This window comes from Varanus komodoensis, unplaced genomic scaffold (assembly GCF_004798865.1).
Source record: "Varanus komodoensis strain SLA01 unplaced genomic scaffold, ASM479886v1 scaffold39, whole genome shotgun sequence".
Classification (NCBI taxonomy): Eukaryota; Metazoa; Chordata; class Lepidosauria; order Squamata; family Varanidae; genus Varanus; species Varanus komodoensis.
In genome coordinates this window covers 5,449,918-5,471,707 of record NW_025335922.1, presented here as the reverse complement: position 1 = coordinate 5,471,707, position 21,790 = coordinate 5,449,918, and the positions used below count along the sequence as shown (strand labels likewise).

General features: G+C 42.9%; 1 protein-coding gene across 1 annotated transcript in view; it reads right to left on the bottom strand.

Annotated features, from left to right (window-relative positions):
• The window catches only part of APPL2 (adaptor protein, phosphotyrosine interacting with PH domain and leucine zipper 2), a 31,851-nt gene extending 12,112 nt beyond the window's left edge, over positions 1-19,739 (bottom strand). Inside the window, exons 1-9 of the mRNA XM_044441016.1 lie at positions 19,426-19,739; positions 10,541-10,639; positions 7,430-7,489; positions 5,813-5,884; positions 4,645-4,732; positions 2,652-2,693; positions 2,506-2,564; positions 2,051-2,197; positions 441-523 (exon numbers count right to left, since the gene is read on the bottom strand). Coding sequence (XP_044296951.1) covers positions 441-523; positions 2,051-2,197; positions 2,506-2,564; positions 2,652-2,693; positions 4,645-4,732; positions 5,813-5,884; positions 7,430-7,489; positions 10,541-10,639; positions 19,426-19,479 — 704 coding nt within the window. The 5' untranslated portion in view covers positions 19,480-19,739. The remainder of the gene's footprint in view (positions 1-440; positions 524-2,050; positions 2,198-2,505; positions 2,565-2,651; positions 2,694-4,644; positions 4,733-5,812; positions 5,885-7,429; positions 7,490-10,540; positions 10,640-19,425) is intronic.
• Positions 19,740-21,790: the final 2,051 nt, after the last annotated feature.

The window sequence follows — 21,790 nt, the reverse complement described above, 5'->3', positions numbered from 1 at the left end:
GGGATGAGGAAGAGAAGTTTTGTTTGTTTTTCGGCACCAGGCCAAGACCTTTTTATTTAAAACTTATTTTAATTGTTAATTTATTATGGTATTTATAGGATTTTAAATTTTTAAGCCAAGATGCTACCGGGCTTTTTAATCTTTAATTGTATTAATTGTTATTTACATGTTTTAATTATGTTGTGAGCTGCCCCGAGGCTTTGTTGCGATGGGGGCAGCATAGAAATGTTTTAAATAAATAAATAAGTGGGGAAAGGCTGACAATGTTGAAGTCATGAACTCTTACAGGGTCAGAGTCTTAAGATGGAATGTTGGAAGAGGCTGCAGATGTTTGTATGAGACTCTGCCGGCTGTCTGGATAAACCAACTCTCTCTCTCTCACACAATCAGCCGCAACAAAAGCACAAAGCAAACAAATGTAAGCTAGAACGCGCAGTTACCTTTGAACCATGCTTGAAACAGAAGATAAAAAGCTGTCCATTTTTTTGGAAAACATCTCAGCACCCTTCTTAAAAAACTTAATCTGTAAAATATTAAAAAGGCATCCAAATAATATGTCGGAAGAAAGCCTTAACTTGCAATAACTTGCAAGGGGAAAGGGAGAAGAGTGGGGATACCCTGCATAAGAAGTGGCTTTGGGTTCTGGGACTCACAGCTGGCTAGAAAGCAGAAATGAAACAAAGCAATGGGTCCAGCAATAAAATTCTCCAGAGTGCCAGCCATGCTCTCTTCCAACATAGTCCATTCCATTTGTCCTTCCAGTGTTTTCTGTCCTCTGAGCATGCTCAATCTTCACTGTACTGCTTGGTTCTCCCTGGACCCTAATGACTTTTGGCACTGCAAACCTTAGGGCTCCTCCAAGCCTGCTCCAAGTCTTCCATTTTATGCATCGATAGTGACATTTTTAGCTACCTAAGAATCCACAGTCTGAGAATGTGTTTGCTATTAGTGCATAGGATAACTATTTAAGGCCTTCTATTAGATCTCCACATTCCAACATTGTCTGGGCAACTGACTAAGAAAGCAGAGAGCAAATTTTCCCTCTGAGTGCAATCACCCTCTTCGTGTGATCCAGGAACAGCGAAATAATGAGGAGGACCCAATATAAGGTCACTTCTTTTTAGTTCTGTTGCTCCAGTGCCAAGTGCCAGCCTCAGTCATGACCAACTTGTTCTCCAATAATGCAATATGAAAAAGCAATTGCCTTAACATCTAAGCAAAAATTGTTTATAGGCTGTGAAACCAGAAAGTGGGGAAATTTTTAATTTGGTAACCAAGGCTCTATAGCAGCAGATTTTCATGGGAAGGGGGCAAAAACTTGCCTTTCTATCTCTCTTTCTTCAATATTACTATTGCAATTAAAAGCCCTGAATATTCTTCCATGTGTGCTTTGCTCAAAGCCTTTGACATCTTCTAAAATAGCCGCCTTGAATCCGACTTGTAAGAATGAACACAACATGGCCCAAAACACAAACACTGCTGAACTACTGGAAGTATACTGGATGAACTTTGGGTGCAAAACACCTGGAATATCATATGGGTTCCTTAGCACAAATTTGCATGTGGACATATCCAATTTATAAAAATCATGAAGTGGCTACCAAGGTTTCCAAATTGAGCCAAATTGTAATAATTATTACACTTGATACTCAACCCAGTTACTCAGATGCACAAAAGCAAGGACTTTTGGAAACCCCTGGAAGGAGCAACGAGGCTGAAAAGGTAAGTGATCTGATCTAGTGGGTCAAGCAGTGACTTGCCAACCACTTTTTAATGAAATAACCCTTTTTTCTTTGCTACCCTTGGACCCAGGTATTTGAAACAGCTATAACAAGGAGTTTTATGGGACACACTTTAGCTCCTGTGATTTCTTTAAAATTGTTTTAGCTATAAGTGCCTCCTCTCTCTCTTTTTCTGATGCCTATACAAATATGTCTTTTATCAATTTTAAAGGTTTTTAATCTTTGTAAAGCAGTCCTAGAACACCGGCTATTTGGCAGCCCAAAAATATACCAAATGAAATAGAAACGAAATATTGCTTTGCACAGACCTGGGAGCGCGTGTACCCCAGCACAGGCTCCAGCATGGCGACTCTCTTGCGGTACTGCAGCGCATTCAAGGCACAGTAATACTGCAACGAGGAGAGATGCTGCTTCCTCCGGGCAGTGGCCACCTCTTTCGCAACATCTGCCTTCAGCTAAATAAAAAGCGCTTGTAAAGAGAAGGAAGGGATGCAGGCAGGTCCTTAGAAACAGAGTTGGCCATGTACTGCCCAAGCCATTCAGCTGCACTGCAGACCCGCTGCTATCCTCGTGACTTTAACACGCCCCTTCTCAGAACTGCACCCATCCTGTGGCAGCCCTGTCAAAGTCATTCATCGTCCCCATATTTTTATTTGCATGTACATATAAAAATGCATCGATTTTCTTTCCTCCATCCAAATTATTATTGCACAGGAGTGTTGCAGCTGAAAAACAAATGAGCCAGCAGAAGACACTGTTTTACCTTTTCATTCTCTTTCTTTTTGGGCAGTCTGCTGTACTTTGCCATAGAAACATCGTGTTCTGAAAGCATCAAAGGCACAGTTTAGCATGACACATCCTGCAGAGGTGCATATCGTCAGCAAATTTCAGTAAAAATTTGAAACATACCATTGCTAGCAAGGCTGAAGAGATCCTTTAAAGTGCTTACTTCTGTTGGGAAGGAAAAAAGAGAAGCTGGTTTGTGCAACAGGGCAAAGAATTTAAGAAGGTTCCTCAGAGAAATTGGAAAGGATAGGTGCTGTGAATATTCAAAGATTAATCAGCACATCTCAGAAGTGCTGATTCATCTTTGACAGTTCACTGTTAATTTCCTTTCAAATTACAAAGAAATATTTGATTTTGTACATGTGTCATTTGTTTGCCTACATTTCTCCCTGAATATTGTCCTTAATCAGCCCACCAAAGCAGTCTGAGTTCATGTTCCAGAGTTCATTCAACATTAGGAGAAACATGATCAGGAGAAGCACTGAGAAAGTCACAAAATGAACTGTTTATTAATTTAAAAATAGTTTTTGGTCAGCCTTCAGCCACACAGATATTCTTTGTACACTGCCCTGTTCTAGTATCACTAAAACTAATGATACCAAAATTAAAATGCAACAATACCTCCATAATGAAACAGTTTAGAGGCAGCTAAACAATACAACAGACTAACTGCCAGCTTGACATTCTTGGACAAATAAAAAAATCTGCCATATAGATTAGCCTTTTCCAAGTTGTTGACCTCCAGGAGTGTTGAACTACAAGTCCCTTGATTCCTGACAACTGAGTCTGCTGGTTGCTACTGATGAGAGTTAGTCAAAAAATATGGAGGGCACTCAGTTGGGTAAAGCCTATATAGATAATGGACCCAATTCACACAGATGATGAACCACCAAATGTGTTAAATGTAGGTTGCCATTCAACTATGGATTATTATTGAATTGTAGTTTGCATTGTTGTGCAAACACAGCTGCAGTAACACATTACAGTTCGTTAACCAATAACAACCAAAAGTTCACAACTCAACAACCATTAATTGTCTTCACGGGCTGTTTGTGGTTAACAAACCATGATTTGTTAAGTTGCTGAGTTCACATATCACACCAGCTCACATTTTAATTTAAACTCAACCTATACTCTGGCTTGTTGTGTTGCTTGAATGCAGCCAATGTCATCTGTAAGACTGTTGTTCCATATGGAAGTCAGGATCACATCCTTTCTGCCCCTTAAAATTGTACTTGTCACACACATCACATTGTACATATACATGCTCATGTATATGAAAAAAAGAAAGGGCAGCATACGTATTCCTGTTTCACTTTAAGGGAACTGCTGACCCAGTAAGTCTGTTAACTGAGCTGAGAGAAAGCAGAGGACCACAAATTTCAGTTGGACTTGGTAGCCAAGCTTACCTTTGCGGTTGCTTGGCCTCTGCCCCCCACCTTCAATGCAAACCTATCCATGTTTGCTTATTTTCAAATAAATTAAAAAGATCCATATGTCTAAAAGAATATAAAGCTTGGTACTGCAACCTCATTTAGAAATTTTGCTTTAAAAAAAGACAAGAAAACCATTGTAGCCAGGCAAATCAGGGATTTTATGATGCAAAAGCAGCTTGACCATGTTGCATTTTGAGTAATAACAGTTAGCAAAAATATAACTTATGATATTGCACAATATTTTGGCACACAACTCTAGCAGTTGAAAACTATCTACCATTGTAACTGGCAACTGGAGATCCCATAATGTCCTTATTTCCTCACTATCTAGAGGATAGTCAAACTTTTTGGGTTCTACAATTCCTAGCAGTCCTCATCAGCACAGCCAATGAGGGGATTTCTAGGCCAAATGAGCTGGAGGGCAACAAGTTGCCTGCCTCTACCTAGAGCACATAGCCAAAGCCAGCAGGACTGCCTTTATGTTATTCTTAGCCCCTTACAATGGGCCATGTCCACCATGTCCACAAACGTGGCCAAACCCACCAGGTCAGCCTGACTAATTTCCAGGTAAAAATTCAAGATGGCTCTTAGAAGCCCCACTTATGCCTATAGGAAACTGCAGAGTATCAAAATAACTATTCTGGCGCACCCCAGTTTAGAAGAAACCAAGCAATTTTTACCTGTAAGGTCTTTTTCACGAAACTGGACAATGGGGAGAACCATTGTGTCTGCCAACTGTTTGGCCAGTTCAGAGTGCAGAAGGTTAAGCTGAAAAGAAGCAGGGCAAGGGATACAATCTCAGGACCCCTCAGGCTAGAACAGGATGTTCATCATCGTGTGCTTGAGAGGTCAGCCAGTGTTGTTCCATGGAATGGAGAGGAAACTCAAAGTGAGCCGTTCCGATTCATGCTTAGAAACGCCACCCCTAACACAGCTTTCCACAGCCCAGGGCCCTTCAGATGGGCTAGGTGACAAATCCCATCATCCCACTGGCCATGTTGTATTAGACCAACACATCTCGAGAGTGACAGGTTGGGGAAGGCAGCTCAAGGATTTGGCCTTTTTCTTATCCCCACGTAGTTCTCTCTAGACAATTACTGTTATAATAAAATTAGCCATCCAATAAGCTTGTTTCATAGTGTATCAGTTCACTATGAAACAAAAAAGCCACACTGGACAAAAGCGGCACCATCTATCTATAGAGCTAGATATAGTATATTAAAAAGGAACAGTATCTGTACATATTTCAATAATGTATATTTAAAACTAGAAAAAGCCATTACCTTTCAAGAATGGAGTCTTCAGTAACTCCTTAATAAACAAGTCTTAATAACCAGACTTGGGAGATCTGGGTTCACCATGAAGCTCACTTGGTGGTGTTGGGCCTTGGGCAGTTGCTGGTTCTCAGCCTAGTCTACCTCACAGGGTTGTTGTGAGGATAAAATAGAGAGGAGGACCACCTAAGCTGCCTTGGGTTTCTTTCAAGTGGAAAAGGGCAGGATAGAAATGACGATAACAGCAGTAATAAAAATGTATACCAACATATCCCCCTAATCAATTGTACTCCAGCTTATGCCATAAACAAATTGTCCATCTTTTAACACTCTGCAAGACTCTTCCCAGAAATTTAACCAGAACTACTAAATAAAACAGCAGGCCACTCCAGGACACCTTTTCTCTCTGCCTTTCAGCTGTTGCATAAGAGCCTCTTCCTATAGAGGTCGCACAGAGAATGAGCCGCTCTCCCTTCTCTGGCTTCCAGGAAACCCCAAGTAGGGTAGTTTCAGTGAGATACACATACACTAAAAGATAAAAGGTAAGAAAATTGTGTCTGGCCACTCAGATTACCTCATCCACAACCTTTGAAAAGTACTGAAGGGTAGATATCACTTCTTCATCTCCTTTACCCAGGGCAAAGTTCTGCAAGGGAAACAGGAGTTATAGGGGTTTCTTTTTCAGCAGTTCTTATAGAGTTCTATGGGACAAAGAGAAAGGCTGCAATATCAGACACAGCTGAACACTCACTTCAGGCACTGGAATGACAAGTTCTGCCCCAATCCAATGAACCATTTATTTTCCCCATTCCAGTAAATGTCTGAAACTCAGTGCCATAGGGAAAAGGCGAAGTGTTTCACTTGTGGGTACTCAGCATGCAAGAAAAGGGAAATATGCCCACTATACAAGTATGCCTCCTGGTGCTCTCCAGGTATTTTGGACTACAGATCCCATGAGCCCCATCCATATGCCTAGTGGTATGGGGAACATGGGAACTGAAGTCCAAATCATCTCAGAGGACATGAGATTACTACCCTGTCAAAGCTGGGCACTTACAAAGCCTGGTCTCCTGGCTCCAAGTCTATTTCCCAGGTTCTCCAACTCCACTGGGGTCAATCACAGAAGTTTCCTTTTCTCAGCTTAAGTGGCACACAGGGGGGATTTCCAAGATCACAGTTAGCTCTGTATTCCCTGTTTACTGTGCCCTCCTCAAATGCCCCCTCTGCATTGCATTCAACCTAGGAAGGAACCGTCCATTGATGCTATGGGAAGGACTGCACCCCAGGTGCCTTGCAAAGCCCCCGCTGAGCAGTCAGGGCAATAGGCAGAGGTGTCGGGGGTGTTGAATGGTGTCCCAGCCCCATTCCTGTGCTGAGACTTAATCTTTGTCATTTCCTCCCTTCGCACATTCAAAGCCCCAGACCTTTCTTGTAAATGTTCTTTATTGACCAAAGCGTTTCCCAGAAGCACAATCAGCCAGAATGAGTCCCTGAGCATGCACAGAGTGGTTCATTGAACCCAATCTAGTGTCTACTGCTAGAATTCCCCTTATGAATATGTCTGAGCCCCATTCTTTCAGGAGGGGCCTTTTGGAATGAGCACACCTCTCTGCACACTGATCCTCTAACTGGCTGACCTCTGCTGCTGATGTCACATCGTGGGGCCGAGAGCAGCACCTGTTTCATCTACCTCTGAGAAACTCCCCTGTTCCAAGCCCCTTCCTGATAACTATACATCTTGGATATTCTCAGAGGCCGCCTGAGGCACCTGGGGGGTCTGACCTTGAGATAAGTGCCTCTGCTTCTCTTGCCATTTGGAAGTGGTCCACATTCCGAGGCCTTCTCCTGCTCCTCTGAGCCCCAGTCAGGAAGCCCTGGGAATGTGTGCCAAGAGCAACTGTCTTTCTCACTCCCAATAATCTTCCTGTGAGAAAAACAAAGGACCAAGTGCAGCGCTGTGGTTTGGAGGTCCAGTTGCTAACTCCAAGCAAGGTCCTGAGACAGCAGTTCAAGCGCTCTTCACTAGCCATGATTCTGCTCCTGCAAGGCTCCCAGTCTCCCCCAGTGTCATCTCTATGAGCGTAAGTAAGCACGTGCCTGAAAAGCTTTGGGTGTGCCTGCTTTTCATCTCCACCCTCTAAGCCACCAAAGATGGAAATCGCTCAGGGTGCAGATGGAGCATCAACCATACCTGCTTTTCATATGCAAGGAGCTGCTTAGAGAGCTGCTGTGTCGCCAGGCACATTTCATTCTGTGAAGAGAGAAGACATCTGACACTTGAAGGTCACACCCAATCAAAGCCTGAGAGGACTGACCAGATCTTGCGTCCCACTGGTTACACAGGTCTATTCTGAAGCGAAATAGCTTCTGATTGGCTGTGTTCAATCAGACTTACTCCAGAAAAGTCAACACAAGACAGCAACCTAAGCTGCTTCTTTCATTTTTGGGACATCATAATGCAGGGGCAGTTGCTACGTCTCTTTTACACAATTATTTTGCATGAGCACCAATATTTCTGGAAAGGTTGCATTCTATACACTGAACGGACCTACGTACATGGTATTTTTTGGGGGGGTAGTCTTTTGCAGATGAGCAAGTGCATTGTTATGTCAGATATAAACATACATACATATGCTCTTGCCTAGTCAATGCCCTTTCCAACTTCAGCTGTCAAACAGTAACAGGTTGAGGAAGTGGGACTGCATATTGACTAAATGGCAAGCAGCTGACAGCTGCCCAGCTGCCAACTGGAAAACATCAACAAAAGAAAATGACAGGCAGAACAGACACACCTAAAGAGATGGGCTGAAGATCTTCCCCTTAGCAATTTAGAGCTGTTAAAACAACACCTCTCAGTTTGCTTCACCATCTGGACACTACTGCACATCTCCTGGTAGTCCATAGAGGGGTGATCTTGAGGCTGCCTCCTTTTCATGGCTGTTACTGAAGTTTGACAGCAGTAAAAAATGTTAAGAAGGTGGATGAATGGAACAGATGAGGTACCACACTCAGCAGGGACACCTATGTTGTTCCCTCTCATTCTGCCACCTGTAAATGTTCAGGTTTTTAAAAAAACTCTCTAGGATAGTGTTCGTTTTTTTGGGCAGGGAGGAAGATGCACATTTCACCGCTGAAAAGTAAACAGAGGGGAAATATAACAAAAATGTCCTCTCTGCTTGCCCATACCTACATGTACTTGTGTATATTTCCCAGTCTGTCAAATTTGGATCTCTGTGTATTTCCCAGACTGTCAAACTTGCTTTTTTTTTTTTTTTTACAACACCATACTCAATAACTCTCTAACCTGATCAATTCCAGTGCAAAGGATCTAGCAAACTTGTGTAGGTTTGAACAATATATAAGCTCCGATGCAATTAGATAAAGCATTACAGATAAGAGTAAGATCACCTTCATTATAAAGAGTCCATCTCATTTCATTCCCGCTAATATTTAAGGAATTGCTATTTCAACATAGCTACTCTTTCTCTAACAGATACATACAATGTTTACCAAAAAGGCAAATGAAATTTCCTCTGTGCTGCAATTTCAATTATTAGCAAAACTATAAGACAATATCATTCCATGCTTGACAATTAGTTTGACTTCTTCCACCTAATTATTAAGGAAATTATGAACTGAAATGAGCACCTAACCACACCTATAATTCCCAACATGTAAACATACTTCTGATGACCATGCAAATCTTTAAATAAAAGTCTGTACTAACATGAAAGAGAGGAAGGTGTGTCCCTTAAAGGGCTGTGTTCCAGATATTCCAGGTGGCTTTTACAGGAAGCAGAGCAACAAGTTAAATAGCCCAAATCAAAAGCCTTGCAGTAGTTGGGTGTTAGTGCACTGACACTTCTACATATACAAACAAGGAAAAGAGGGAGGGGTTAGAAGGTTCACATGGTCATGTTGCTATTCCTGTCACACAGGACATTGAGCATCTTTCAGCCCAAGGGCTGAATTCATTTTAGAGCAACTCTTAGAGGACATTTTCCATAGTGGGTGGAGCCTAAGGCAAAAGGGGCAGGGCCAAAATACAAAAATAAAATACCAGTCTATTTAGCTATAAGCGTTTAGTACTGAGAGAGGCAAGGTTTGGGTAGGGCAGGTTAACCTCTCAGAACAAGCAGTAACAGAGCAAAACCCAGGAAACCACCAAGCATTGGCAGGCAGGGGAAAGGGAACACAGCTATCTGGAGGGGGAGGGGGAAGGGGAGGGAGGGGGAGAGGGAGAAACTCTAGCAACTCATTCAGCTCTGCCTGATATGATGGCAGAATCAAATCCATGGGAGCTGGTAGCTCCAGGATCACTGAGGTGGTGGATCCAGTCCAGGTTGTAGGCTGAACTTCTAAGAAGGTATCCAGAGTGCTAAAGCTATTTGGGTTCAGCACCACAGACAGCTCATTGTCCAAACTAAAACTTCACACTTGGAGCTGCAAGTCTCCACCAATAAATTCCTTTTTGCAATATACAGACATATGCCTTACCAGCCTTACAAATAACTTCCTGACCACGTGTGTGCATGTTGCTGATCAACAGCAAATCCTGACTCCTTCTAAAACTGCTCCGCATTGTCTTCCAGTTCAGATGAAAAGGCTAAACAGAAACTTCCTGGTTTAAGCACAGCTTGTTGGGAACGGACTGCATGGTCAAAAGTAAGATATGAACATCCAGACATGGACATTATATTTGTACAAATTGCCTTGGCATGTATTATTTTCTGCATATTTATGTTAGGTAGACCAAAATGAAAGCAAGCAACAGGAAGAATAATTATAATTATTTTTGTAATTTGTGGGAGAAGAGCGACTCTTTTTATGGTTTCTATATTATCAGGCACAAAAATTGGGGGAAACCCCAATATGAGTACAATCGTGTGACCTCCTGTCATGTGGATGGAGACCAGTTGCTTCAGTGTCGCAGCTCTAAGACCCTGCAATTTTGGTGCTGGGATTCTGAAAAGTGAGCCTTCCCTTGAAGACTGGGAAGGAGAAAAAAAGAGGCACGCCTGGAGGTGGAAGAAGAGGAAACTGGCCCCAGGATACATGCCAATTCCAATTGGTTTCCCAGCCTCCTTCCCTCCTCAGTGTTAGAACTAGATAGCCACAAACGGCCACCTGGGGAAAATGCAAGGCAGAAAGTACAGCAGTGGTAGAGATTACGGACACTGTGCCTTCCACTGACATTCATAAAACTTTCAGTTCAGAAGCTTATGAGCATCCAATGCAGGGATGAGACTGCATCTTAAGTCATTTAAAAGAAAAGAAATGTATGTAGATGAAATTGGTTTACCTGAGCCCCATAGACTCGTTGCATAGCCTGAAGTAACTGGTTAGTATATTCTGTAAGAGTTCCTGCATCTTCTTCAAACACACTTAGCAACGAACGAGTCTGTTGAAAGAAAGAGATCAGTGGTTTACTTCAAAATGTAAAATTTTGGGATAGAGAAGTATACAAATTTAAAAACAAGCATGTATAATGAAGACAAACCAGTAGTAGAATTGTGTCTAGCAGTAAGACATCTGTTTATTACATACAGATCTCACCATTTTTCCTGCAAAGAACCTCCAGTGGTTTATATTACTTTTCCTCCTCCTTCTCATTTTATCCTCAGCACAACCCTGTGAGGTAGGTAAGGCTGAGAGTCAATGACTGTCCAAAGTGATGCCTTAATCACATTGCTGAGATAGTGGCCTCTTTGCAAAAACTGTAGCATTTCAAGCATACAGACAACTATTGACTGATGAACATGAGATTAGACTCAGTAGCTTGGCAACCAGTTCACCATTAGTTCTAACCCAGTCAATCATAACTAGCTGTATCAGTGGGATCCAGATAAGCACGTCTGCCTTACATATCATCTAGTATTATTATTAGATATGTTTATACGCTCCTTTTCTTCCTCTTCCAAAGAACCTGATATGGCTTACAAGGTTCTCTTTCCCTCCATTTTATCCTGTGAAGAAGTTTAAGCTGAGAGTCCATGACCCAGTGAGCTTCATGGCCAAGTCAACCCTCTAACCCTTATGCCACACTAGCTGTCTTCATATCTGGCCTGTGGTTTTCCCCTGGGCAAGCTGGCTAGCCACTGGGAGAAACAGACTGCTGGACAGGACAGGAGTTTGGTCTGACCCTGCAAAGCTCTGCTTGTGTGCTTAATATTTTCCCCATTTGAGAATCAGTGGCTTTCAGAATGGTTTTCAATATTGTCAATTATTTATTATTTTATATTATTCTAAACTTGTTTCCTTGTTCTATATTATGCTATATTAGTATGATAAACTGCTTAAAGATTTTAAGATATAAAGCTATATAAAAATAGTGTATATAAATGAACAGAGACCAGGACTGGAAGTGGCTGATTTGACATGCTATTTGTTCTTCAACCTCTGGCTGCGTTCAGATGACAGGTACCCCATCCTCCAGAGCCCTCAGAGCTCAGGCATTCCCTCCCTTCTCCACGCACTCACATCAGCAGTTCCTTGTCAGATCGACATTAAAGTGCTCTCAATATTTTAAGGAGTTTGTTTGATCGCTCGGCTTGGCTATCCCTTTTTGTGGAAGGGTTTTCTTCACAAAGAACAGCTGTTGGTGAACTTCCACACAACAGCCAAATGTTTTGCTCAAAATTATGGAGCCACCTTGGATTGCCTGCAGGAAAAGGGTGGAAGATATGAGTACGTATGTATAAATGTCTGTTTCTAAAGACCCTAGAATAAGCTTATAAAAAGACAAGGTTTTGTGGCTTAAAGCTGCAAAACCTGAGCTCCAGTCCAACCATGGCAATGGACTGACCCAGTGGCCCTGGGCAAATTATGGATCTGTTAACAATCTTCCTCTGTTAGGGACAGTACTTATATCCTACCTTTCTTCCAAGGAACCTAGGGTAGTATTCATGCTTCCCTTCCCTTTTAACCTTCTAACAACATTGTGATGTAGGCTGAGACAGTGTTTGACCCAAATTCATCCAGCGGTACCTCCAATACCAGAGGTGATATATAGCCATTATGATTAGCATTCACTGAGATAGCGTTATCCTCCATGAAGGTGTGTTATCCACTATGAAAATAGTGTTATCTTCTTTAACCCTCATCCCCTTTAAACCTGCCCAAACTGACGGCCATTACTTCACCAGGTGGTACTGAATTCCATAGTTTACTGCAATCTGAGGGCTGAATTCCATTTTGGAGCAGCTCTTGAGGTAAAAGGCAGAAGTGGGCAGGGCAGAAAAATCCCCAAATCCCACCATTATTCCTTAAATCATACTAGTTTCTACTGCATGTGACTCTGCATGTCTACTCAGAATTAAGCAACAGCAACCACAGGACTGCAATGAAAGGTGCACTTGTTGGCCAGCTGGAGAGTTGGGGTATTTTTAAAGTCCTATACACCTCCAAGACATTCCTATAATTATTTCTGCACTGTATTTATATCCCATTCTTCTTCTTACAAGGAACTTAAGGCAGCTTACAAGGTTTTTCTCCTCTCCATTTTATCCTCATAACAGCATAGTGCTGGACTGGACTACCCTGTGAGGCAGGTTAGGCTGAGAGTTTGGGTGACTGGCTCAAAGTCACCCAAAGAGCTCCATGGCTGAGTGGCGATTCCCAGGTCTCCAGTCCAACACCCCCACCTCTACATCACAGTGGTCCTCACTACCTAATCAGATGCAAGTCACAGGGTAACTTTGGCTCAATTCAGTGCAAGTCTCTTACCAGAGGCTGTATTAACTGCCGAGGGTGGTCTGTTACTCATGAATCTCTTCAAAATGATTTCTTAAAAATTATCAATATACAGGTGAGATCAAGAGGGATCATAAATGGATGGGCTGCTGCAGAGACACTCTAGGTGAAGGGTGGACAGAAAGCTGATTTTCAGATGTTTTTGATTTCAACTTCAGGATTCCTGACCATGAATCATGTGAGCAGAGGCTTTTGGGAGTTCAAGTCCCAAACATCTGTAGCTCTGTCTTCTGTTCCCTATTGCTCTCTTCCTTACCAAGCAGTTCTTCCTTCTTTGAAGTCTTCAGGAAGCACACAAGATAACGGGAAGTAGTCAGAACATGCAGCAGAAGTTCAGATAGTGTTCTGAGTACTTTTTTTTTTCAAAAAATACAACTTTATTTGGTCAAAAGGAAGCACAGACTCATTGGCAGCTTGCAGAAAAAATCTGAGATCAAAGCACAAAAGTGACACTGGGAAGGAGGCATGAGAATTTTAGGAAGTTTGGTGGCCTAATGAGACCCTGGTTTAGCTATATGCTGGGTGAAGTCACTTAATGTTTCACAATACAGCTATGCTGAATAACCCTGGGAAAAGGGATAGAGGAAAAACTGTCCTTAGAAGGTGCAATTTGCATTGACGGGGGTACAGTGATACATAAGGTGGCCATTTATGCATTGCCAAAGAAGAGAAAAATGCTTCATCCAAAAGGGGGACAAAAGAGAATACAGACTTGCACAAAATTGGTCCAGGTGAATTTCTACGAATAGATGCACATTTAGGTGCAACTACTATAATTTAAACAAAAATACACTAAAATTTCATAGTGGGGAAGACTATGACCAGGTGACCTGGGTGCTTTGAACAGCTCTTCAAACAGAGGACTCTCCTTGGTAAGGCAGGGCACCTGGTCATCCTAGAAATCCCCACTGGCATGCATACAAGATTTCTGTCAAAAGCAAACACAAGCTTCAGAAGAAGGACTACAGTGTGGGACAAAAGCATTACAATCTCTGTTCTGCTCTGATCCCGTTAATTATCACCTCCCTTCCAGCTGATGCAATATGTACTGTCAAAAACATCCCTGCACATTAATGTGGTCAACGTCATGTTTAGTTTCATGCTGCACAGAGAAATCCTTTGGCCCCCAGAGAGTGTTTAGGGGCCACAGGATGCTTTGGATTTCCAGATCCAAGGTATGAAATGAGCTCCATCTGTGATGGGATCTGCACTCAGATCCTTCTCCCCAACCGCAACCCACTTGCAGTTGGCACAGAAAGAACTGTGCCAGCTGCTTCTGTAAGGTCTTCCAGGAAGGTGTAAAGAGGTGCTTCTGGAAGGCTTGGAGGGAAAAAGATTAGGCCTGCCAGGTGCCATTCCAGCCTTCTCCCTTCCCTCTCCAAAGCATTGCTACTAGATAGCCAACCAGCTAGGAGGAGCAGGGAGTTTGGAGGTTTATTGGCATCCCACTTGGACTGCACCCTAAGGCTTTTTTCCCTTTCCAATGTTTCAAGAGTTGCAAACAGTTTCTAAGAATCTCTTGGCCACCTATCACCTCTGCACACTGTGGTCTGGCTTTTCCTACACAGCTCATCATGAGTATAGCAGCAGTTTTCAGGAAAGGGACCCGGGGAGGATTTCAATCACTGAAGGGATCCACACGGAGAACCATATCAGAATCAGGGCAATGTCGTGGCTCATGTGAATCGAATCTGAGTGATTCAGACAGGTGTGAAATTAAAGCAGCATTCCTCAGGCTGGTGCCTTCTGCCAGTTGCTGTCCAACATATCTGGGGAACTGCATGCTCAACTAAACAATTTTTTAAACATCTTGACTCAGTCACTGATAGTTCCAGATATACAGGTCCGGTGATCAGCAACAATTTTTCAGCTCTTAAGAAACCTTGCATTCATAATTTTGCAAAAGTAATACCAAAAAAAGTTAATCTCATTATGAAGGCTGAGTATTTTAAGATTCAAACTATATCCCCAGTCCATAACTCAATAATTGTCGTGCGTGACGCCTTGGCCAAGACGTCTACTCGCAAGGAAGAAACAGGAGCTGGCAGTGAGAGTTTGGCATTTGACCAAGGAGACTTATATTTGAGAACCAATGCTCAGATGGCCCAGACACAGCCTGACTCTCTGGCTGCTGAGCAAGAAACCTCTCCTCCACCTCATCCCTTGGCCCCTGAGCATGCCCCCCCCCCCCCCCCCGCAGACCGAGGAGGAAGAGTCTGAGAGAGTAGCTCTCTCTGATTCCAGCTCTGGACTGCCTGAGAAAGATGCACCCTCCGCTCCAGACCCTGAAGCTGCTGAACAGGATTCAGCAGGAGAATTATCATCTGCCTGGGACAGAAGAGCCTTGACGAGACAGAGCCAATTACGACGAAGGGACAAGGCTCTGCCACGCCCTCGGGCGGAAAGATGAGACAGGAAGGGTTGATACCACGTGCTGCTTTCGTAGTCAACTCAGAAAGAGGCAGCAACTGCACGGGCGAGGGGCTCATGAGTAGAGTTATCAGTTACGTCGTAAATCTTGTAGAAAGCAGCAATAAAAGTGGGGATAAGATGGAGGAGATGTAAGCTGCCTTGAGCCCTTTGTAGGAAAAAAGGCAGGATATAAATTGAAAAATAAATAAATAAATAAATAAATAAATGAAATACGGCCTGCTGTGTGAGTTAATCGAAACGTGAGATGACCTCAGGACAATAATGCTGCAATGATAAAGCTGCTTTTTTCCCATTGCACCTTCCAACATTTAAAAATGAAAGAGGGAAAAACAAGACTCCCATAACTAACACCAACATGGCTCTACACTGTCAACTCATCAGTTAGGGACTTGAAAAATCATACATACTCTGATGTAAAGGGGTTTAAGGACTAGGAAGCCACCAAGGAAGGTGCATTATGAAGAATGATTTGAATAAAGTAAGTAGCAGCATCAGGCAGGTGCTCCACAGTCGGGGAGCAAGGAGGTCCGCTTTTACATTGTAATGGAACCAGGCAAGCTCATATGGGAGAAAATAGTATAATCTCCAGCCATATTGGGCTTCACAGAACATAACCAGCACTTTGAATTCTGCCCAGAAAGAGACTGGTGAATCTGTGGTAACATGAGAGTCACGTACTCCCTGTAACTGGCCCAGTCTGGAGTAGCTGATGTTTCTGTAACTTTCAGCCTTATGGACATGACCATCAGGGTGAGACATGGCAAGAAAAAGGAGGATTGGGTGGTGCAAGCAGTGATCGTGTGTCTTTTTGAAGGAATTAATTAAATAAACTTTAATAAGTGAGCTGTGACAATTTAAGGCAGAGAGTAACAGAGCTTTCATTGATGCAGCAAGGTCAAGTCCAGAAAAACTATCTGGGAGGGCAAACATGCCTAAGAAGCGGATAATATTTTGAGAAGAATCCTTCTCATTATCCCTTGCAGTAATCCTTGTGACATTCAGTCAATTTGTTGCTACCAGGAAGATTCTTTTCTTCTCCCAAGGCTTCTATCCTGAATTCCCTTCCCTGAGACATCCATTTCACAGAACTGTGTTTATTTAATATCCACAACACCCATAACCTTGATCCTGTAAGGTAATTATCATAATGCAGTTACAATGGCAAGTGGTTTCTTAGGACACTAGGCTGGACATGATCTGCTTATGACAGGGGCAAGTATCAGTCATCAAGCAAAAATAAAAATAAAACACAATGGACTGAATTCAATTGGTTAAAAAGCTCTTTATCCATTCTTTGTCCAGCTGCTCTAAACATATCATTGAACTTTTAATCCTGTAAGGTGAAAGTGTTCCAACAGGAAAAACAGTGTAATATTTCAGATGTAAAGGTTTCTTCCATATTAACATTTATGCTGGATTCGTTCAGAGTAGAAGCTGTGTATGCATCTAGTAAAATAGCATTATATGTGCTCCAGGTAAATCCTGGTTTATCTCCTGGACCAAAAGAAAATGGGGAAAGGATTTGGAGATCAGTAGCCAACACTGATTTTCCTCTTCAGGTCAGAGGGCTAGCAGCATCTGAAGGGGAAGGGGAGTATGGAGAATGTGATCTGAGCATTCTTGGCAAAATGCACTGTATTAAAGTTTTGCAGCAGCACGTTACTAAAGCGCATACTTGTTGAATTGACACAGCTTCCAACCAAATATTTATCTGAAGAAAGCATACAGATTAAACTCAATAAGATATTTTAAATAGGAAAGGGATGCAGGGGTCTTCTTGTGTTTTCCCCCACACTGAAATAATATCTGCACCCTGGAACAATAATTACATCTCCAAGTAATCAGAGACTGGATCACTGAAAAGAGACTGATAATATAACTCCTCGAGGGGAAAACTTGCTGATCATAGAATTTATCCTTCATATAAACTCATATATTCAAGTTTTTGGCCTGTCCCATTCTAAAGACTTGGAGCAGGTAACAAAGGTAAACATTAAACAGAATTAGTTTTAAAATTCAGAACCAATCCCAATGCTATTATACTTGTGATTAACCCAAATTAGATGGCAAAAGAAGAAGGGGATGGCAGAGGATGAGGTGGCCAGATGGAGTCACTGAGGCAGTTGGTGCGAGCTTAGGTGGACTCCGGGAGATGGTGGAGGACAGGAAGGCCTGGAGGAGTGTTGTCCATGGGGTCGCAATAGGTCGGACACGACTTTGCGACTAACAACAACAACAACTAAGTCTCTGTGCCTGCTCATCCACATCAACACAAGCAAGATTAATTAGAGAATTTTTTTTTCCTGAACCACTTTGAACTCCAGGGATTGTATGTCTGAAAGCTCTCCCACTAATCCAGCTGCTTCCCCTGGATGTTCAGTTGCAAACTAGGAGAGTCACTTCAAGTAACTCAGAGAACAGACGTGAAAATGGTGCACACTGGATAAGTTAGCATCCTTGAATAGGAATGCCTGAACTTCAGCAGTTGTGCCTATTGCACTGTGACTTCCTTAAAGAAATAGAAGATTACAGGCCATGATTTTTTAAATGTGCTTTGCAGCCTCTGCTCTCTCCCGGGTGTTGCATAAACCAGCAGTCAGGCTTAGTAGCATCCTGGCCTTTGAAATACTAGCATCCATTTAGATAAGTCACATGATGCCTGCACATCAGAAACCCCATTTGCACACATACACACACACACCCCACCAATCTGTCTCAAAGAACAACCCAAAAGCCTCAATGAAGGAAACTGCGGGGCAAAATACTTGGTAGTAAAGCCTCTTGTGTAAACCCCATTTACCCTCCACCTGCTAGACAAACACAAGGTATACACAAGAAGTTTTGAGTTTTAACCACTTCCTCCTTACCCTTAACACTCTATTAAAGATCTTAATGGTGGAGTCTCAATAATTTGTTTATCTTAATTATACACTGTAATGTTTTGACATGGGGGGAGTTAGTTATTCACATGAAGCCTAGGCGATCAGGAGAACAAAAGGAAACAAATATAATTATCTTTCCCTTCCCTCCCCAAAATTGCAAGGAGAGGTACGTGCAGTGCACCTCCTGTTAAAACTGACCTAGATTTATCATCAGGGAACTTCTCATACATATGCAATGATAAAGATATTTCTTTGCCTCCTCCCTCCAAAGCTTATTAATATCTCCAAAGAACTCTGCATAATTACCCATTGTTCTAAAGCTTTCCTTACTTTTTACCTTATAAAATGGAGGGATGTTATAGATTTAGCAGCAGCTGCATGAACTGTGTGCTCTCACAACATGCTAGATGGGTAGAATACAAATTATTATTTTGTTATTATCAGGCTTTTTCTTCCTGTTCATAGGATCAGATTCCTTTATAGCTTAGATCATGTCTACAAAGGCTAGAGTTTTGTTTTTCATCTTGTGTCATAATACAGATTCCCTGGAATTGTATTCTACTCCAAATGAAGCATTTTGATAAATTCAAAAGAATTTGTGACTTTTTTGTTAGTCTTGCAAACATGCCACTTTTACCATGAAGAGCTTATTTATTTGGAAAAAAGACTGAAAAAAGGAAAACAAAAGCACTCCCTTTCCCACTTAATACGCTTTTAACCATTATGGTTACCATTCCATTTTGATTCCTTGGCAAAGAAAAAGCAGTCGTGGAACTATTAGAACATCATATTACTAATTGTTAAAGAGGATTTAAACATGCATCTGCTTCCAAACAGCAATGAAAAACAACAGAAAGCTCACCTAGTTCACAGGTTTGCTTTGACGCAGCCAGAAGCCGCATCCGTAAAAGAAAGATTAGAAGGGACAGGTCATCCTGGTCACATAATGCCTTACTCTGGATTATCGGCAAGCCTGCAGACTTCGCGCCCGGCCACCCTGCCCGCCCGGCCGGCCGCCCCGGCTGCAGGTCGCCTCCGCGTTCGCACCCAGCTGGCCGCTGGCGCCGCTTCCTCCCTTCCCGACCACCGTTCCGATGACGGCCCCACTCAGCCGTGTTACCTGCGGACTGTCCTGCAGAGCCTCTTCCAGGCGGAGTTTGTCGACGGCGGGCATTGCCTGGCGCTGGAGAGACGCGGCCGCGAACGATGTAGGCTGGAGACTTCAGCTGCGAAAGCAGCGGCGGCCAAGCGACCTGCTGACACGTCCTACTCGGAGGCGGTGCGCACGGGCGCGTCTCCTTCTCTCGCTCCGCGGGAGGAGGAAGGGAAGCGGCGGCCTTTCCGCAGCCGCCCAGGTGGGTAAGCAGGTGGCTCCCGCTGCCTGTTGCGCACAAAGTCCGCCAGCCCCGTCTGCTAGCCGACAACTCGCCCAGCGCCGCTCCTCCCGATTCCTGTTGCTGGGAGGAGGTGGGGCAGCCGACGAAGGGCAGCCGGAAGTGTTGCGTTGCGGATCTTCCTGCCTCCATTAACTTCTTTGCACAAGCCTAGCTCGGCAGCTTTCTTGGTCAGCTGCCTTGTTTTGGTCAGCAAATCGGGCTTGCAAAGATGTGTCATCGGGAGTGGATGCTGCTCAGCCGGTCAGCCGCTCAGCCATGCCTTCTTTTAGGATATCCTGTTTCTTCTTTCCCTGCCACAACTGAATGCATCCAATTTTTATCGAGCTCTTGGAGGGTGGAGACGGTGTTCTCCTTTCCCAAGAATTTTTGTTGTTGTTCTTCTTCTGCAAAGCAGGAGGTTCTCTTACGGTGCATTCCCCCCACCCCCTCCCAAAAAAAGAAAGAATGCAGCACCACAAAATAGCCCCCCAGATTTGCTTAAGCCTTGCTAATGCTAATTTTCCACATGTGAATGCAAATTTAGAAACAATTATACTTTGAGAGCCAATGAGTGTAGCGGTTAGAAGAGTCGATGGAACCGAGGAGATCCAGGTACCAGTCTCTGCTTCGGCCATGAAACTCGGGGTGATTTGGGGTCAGTTACTGAGACAGTCTAGCCTACCTCATAGGGTTATTGTGGGGAGAAAATAGGAGGGGAAGGAGCATGTAAGCTGCCTTGGCAAGAGGACAGATAGGACAGAAATGTGAATAGTGGTAATAATTATCTTAGAAATACAATTTAATGACCCATGTGCCTGCCTGTTCAGCCTATCCAGGTGGCTGTGGTTGATAGGCGATATCAGGGATCCTGCTGTTCTTGCATCTCACAGTTCTTTATCCTTATCATCTTATGGCATTTATACCCTGCCTTTCTTCCTCTTGCAAAGAACTCCAGTTGGCTCACAAGGTTCCTCTCTCCATTCTGTCTTCACAACAACAACCCTGTGAAGTAGATTAGGCTGAGAGTCTGTGACTGATCCAAAGTAACTCAGTGGGAGCCAGACCCTGGATCTCCCAAGGCCCGGTCCAGCACTCCTAACCACCCCACCACACACTGGCTCTCTTTAAACTATACCTTGACAAGGCAGTCTTCCAAATAGAGAACTACCTGTGCAAAAGACAATTCATCGGTGCCTGAGGTCTCCCCAAACATGCTGGTACCCCTGGGTTTTTTCTTTTCTCCTCATTGGCCTACTTTTGGATACCCGCCTTGCAGCAGTCCCCAGCTCAGCTCACTCTTGGTGTATGACTATCACTGTAATGAACATTGCATTTAAGGTTCCTAACTGGCCAGGAAAAACAAACCCAAAACCAGTACAGCCTGTACTGTTATCAGAAGTTTGATATGAAGAAAATAGCTGGTGATTTTTTCCATGGCATAAAGCCAAAATGTCTTTGGGACTGCAGTCATATACACACCAACCTTGGGAGTAAATTGTGTTCAATTAAGACTTGCCTCTGATTAGATATATAGGATTGTACTGTTATTTATGTTTACTCATTTGGTCCCTTATATCCAGCCTTTCTAATATTAAAAAATAAAACTCAAGGAGATTTGTTGATTATGAATTAAAAGTGAAATTTACTGGGACCAGTTATTCAGATCTATTTGAGAAACATGGAGTTTGATTTAACTGAGTCCCTTTTAATAAAAATGTGGACTAGTTTAAAATGATGTTACTTATAGCAGGTAAATATGTTTGTGTTCTAATCCTGGGAAAGTCTGGCTGCATCATCCACAAATTACTAATGGAGGCTATAGAACTGCCAGAAATTGATAAACTGTCTGATGTAACACTTGAGAGAAATGACTCAATATGAACTCTAGATTTAGTACATAAATGGAATCCCGTTGTAATTAATGGCTATTTGCTCTAGAAACATGTAAGATGAGAGAGTTTTATTTGTGATGTTTTAAAAATGATAATTGTTTTTTCAAATGTGTTAATAAATATTAAAATTAGCACCTTATTGTTGATCAAAACAAGGACAGCTACAGGGACTGGCTCAGATCCCTGGATCCCTGGCAGAGCACTCCTTTAGCCACTA